A 3591-nucleotide genomic window follows, 5' to 3' on the forward strand; every position below is an offset into this window, starting at 1 on the left:
GGGGTGGGCAGGATGAGGGGCACCCCATGTTGGAGGGAGGGAGGGAGGGAAAGGGGTCCCGGTGGTGGGGGGCTGCAGGGGGGGATGTCCCCATCGCCCTGGGGCCCCCCCTCAGTCCCCGTGCTCCCCCCGGCCCGGGGGGGCCGCGGGTGGGAGGGGCTCCGTCCCTTCATGTTACTCACTTTGCTATAACTGGGTGGGACGCCCTATACAGAGGGACTCGCTTCCGACAGACTAATAAAGGACAAGTTTTTAAAGGATTCTGGCTCCGTCCCGTGTCCCTGTCCCCCTCCCCGTGGCGGTGGCGGGTGACACTGCCCCGTTGTCCTGCGCCCATGGCTCTGCTCAAGCCTGGGGACGCGCTGTGTCCTTGGTCCGGGGTGCCATTTGCCCGGCTACACGGTCACGGCCCTGGGACACAGGGGATGGGTGAGGGGGCAGCCTGGGGACCCAGGGGGACGGCCGTGCCCTGTCCCACAGTGACAGCCTCAGGAACGAGGGGGACATCCATGTTCTGTCCCATGGCGACAGGTCAGGGCATGACCGGGATGTCCATGCTCCATCCCACAGCGACAGCCCAGGGACCCAGCGGGAGGTTTGTGCCCTGTCCCATGGTGCCAGCCTGGGGGATGAGAGGGACACCCATGTCGTGCCCCACAGTGACAGCCCGGGGGATGAAGGGGACACCTATGCCCTGTCCACGGTGACAGCCCGGGATCGGTGGGGACATCCATGCCCTGCCCTGTGCTGACAGCCCAGGGACCCCGAGGGACACCACACTGACAGCCTGGGGGACGATGGGGACGCCCGTGCCCTGTGCTACGGTGGCAGCCCGGGTAGCTGGGGACACCCGCGCCTGCCCACGGTGACAGCCCCGGCGCTCCGCCTGTCCCCGCCGCGCCGCATCCCGCCATTGCCGCATCCCGCCATTGCCGCGGCCCCGCCCTCATTCACCCGCGAGCCCCGCCACCTGCCCCCTGACCACGCCCCACCCTTGGCCACGCCTCCCCTTCGACTCTCCCGGTCCCGCCCCCCCGGTCCCGCCCCCCCGCCCAGCCCCGCCCCGCGGCGGCCGCGCCGGCGCCGTGCTCCCGCCCGGCCATCCCCGCCCGCCCGCCGGAGCCGCAGCGGCAGGGCCGGGGCCGGGGCCGGGGCCGGGGCCGGGGCGAGGGCAGGGCCTGGCGCGGCGCCGGGCAGCGCGGCTGCATGAGGTTGATGCTGCTGTGCTGCACCTGGAGGGACGAGCCTATGGGAGAGGACGAAGGTGCGTGACCCCCCCCACCCCCCGGGCCCCCCCCCACCCCCGACTGACTCAGCGCTTCCGGCGCCACTGGGCCCCCCCCGGCTCACCCGCACGCCCCAGCCAGCCTGCAGCCCCCCCGCATCCCCCCTTCACCCCCGCATCCCCCCTGCACCCCCCATCCAGACTGCATCCTCCCCGCAGTCCCCCTGCACCGCTGCATCCCCCTCTGCGCCCCTGCATCCTCCTCTGCACCCCACATCCAGCCAGCATCCCCCCCTGCACCCCCACGTCACCCCCTGCATCCCCCCTGCACCCCTGCATCTCCTCTGCACCCCACATCCAGCCAGCATCCCCCCCATCTCCCCTGCACCCCACATCCAGCCAGCATCCACCCCTGCACCCCACATCCAGCCAGCATCCTCCCCTGCACCCCCACATCCCCCCCTGCATCCCCCCTGCACCCCTGCATCTCCTCTGCACCCCACATCCAGCCAGCATCCCCCCCTGCACCCCCACGTCACCCCCTGCATCCCCCCTGCACCCCTGCATCTCCTCTGCACCCCACATCCAGCCAGCATCCCCCCCATCTCCCCTGCACCCCACATCCAGCCAGCATCCACCCCTGCACCCCACATCCAGCCAGCATCCTCCCCTGCACCCCCACATCCCCCCTGCATCCCCCCTGCACCCCTGCATCTCCTCTGCACCCCACATCCAGCCAGCATCCTCCCCTGCACCCCCACATCCCCCCCTGCATCCCCCCTGCACCCCTGCATCTCCTCTGCACCCCACATCCAGCCAGCATCCCCCCCTGCACCCCCACGTCACCCCCTGCATCCCCCCCTGCACCACCTGCACCCCTGCATCCTCCTCTGCACCCCACATCCAGCTTGCATCCCCCCCATCTCCCTTGCACCCCACATTCAGCCAGCATCCCCCCCTGCACCCCCACATCACCCCCTGCACCCCTGCATCCTCCTCTGCACCCCACATCCAGCTTGCATCCCCCTCCATCTCCCCTGCACCCCACATCCAGCCAGCATCCCCCCCTGCACCCCCACATCACCCCCTGCACCCCACTTCCAGCCTGCATCCCCCCCTGCACTCTCACATTCCCCCTTGCACCCCTCATATCCCCCCTTGCACCCCTCATCCAGCCCACATCACCCCCTGCACCCCCCATCCAGCCTGCATCCCCCCTGCACCCCCATATCTCCCCCTGCACCCCCCATCCAGCCTGCTTCCCCCCCTGCACCCCCACATCCCCTGCTGCACCCCTGTCCAGCCCGCATCCTTGCCTGCATCCTCCCTGCATCTCCACATCTCCCCCTGTGCTCCTTGTCCAGCCTGTATCCCCCTGCACCCCTCATTCAGCCCACATCACCCTTGCATCCCCCACTGCACCCCTCTTCCGGCCTGCATCCCGCTTGGACCCCCACATCTCCCCCTGCACCCCCTGTTCAGCATGCATCTCCCCCCTGCACCCCTCATCCAGCCCTCATCACCCCTTGCATCCCCCCTGCACTGCTGTCCAGCCTGCATCCCCCCTGCACCCCCAAATCCCCCCCTGCACCCCTACCCAGCTGGCATCCCCCCTGCACCCTGGTCCAGCCCACGACCCTGCCTGCACCCCCACATCTCCCCCTGCATCCCCTGTCCAGCCTGCATCCCCTCCTGCATCCCTGCCTGCACCCCCCTTCCAGCCTGCATCCCCCCTGCACCCCCAAATGTCCCCCCGCACCTCCCATCCAGCCTGCATTCCTCCCTGCACCCCCAAATGTCCCCCCGCACCTCCCATCCAGCCTGCATTCCTCCCTGCACCCCCAAATGTCCCCCCGCACCTCCCATCCAGCCTGCATCCCTCCCTGCACCCCCCCATCCCCCTTCTGCACCCCCCCACATCTCCCCCTGCACACCCCATGCCCCCCTACTGCACCCCCTCCAGCCTGCAGCCCTCTGCATCCCCACCCCCCAGCACCCCAGCCCCAATCCAGCCTGCATCCCTGCCTGCACCCCACAAACACCCTGCACCTCCCTCCCTGCACCCCGATATCCCCCCACACCTCCTATCCCTCATGCCTCCTTCCCTGCACCCCCACATCCCTCCTGTGCCTCCCACTCACTCTGCACCCCCCGGACCCCTCATCCCTCCCCACACCCCCGTAGAGCTCACACCCCCAGTGCCTCTGCAGCCACCCCGCGTCCCTCACCTCCCTCCCTGCACCCCCATATCCCCCTGCACCCCCATATCCCCCGTTGCACCCACCATGTACCCCCACACCCCTTTCCATCCTGCAGTCCCCCATCCTGCGCCCCTCTGTGTCCCTGCGCTGCTCCTGTACCCCATA

The 3591-nt window shown here is 69.8% G+C and overlaps 1 protein-coding gene across 1 annotated transcript in view; it reads left to right on the forward strand.

Moving 5' to 3' along the window:
• The first annotated feature begins 1206 nt into the window (after window positions 1-1206).
• LIMK1 (LIM domain kinase 1) overlaps window positions 1207-3591 on the forward strand; it is a 7630-nt gene continuing 5245 nt past the window's right edge. The window contains exon 1 of the mRNA XM_059829493.1: window positions 1207-1268. Within this exon, the coding sequence (XP_059685476.1) occupies window positions 1207-1268 (62 nt within the window). The remainder of the gene's footprint in view (window positions 1269-3591) is intronic.

Source organism: Gavia stellata, chromosome 25 (assembly GCF_030936135.1).
Source record: "Gavia stellata isolate bGavSte3 chromosome 25, bGavSte3.hap2, whole genome shotgun sequence".
Lineage (NCBI taxonomy): Eukaryota > Metazoa > Chordata > Aves > Gaviiformes > Gaviidae > Gavia > Gavia stellata.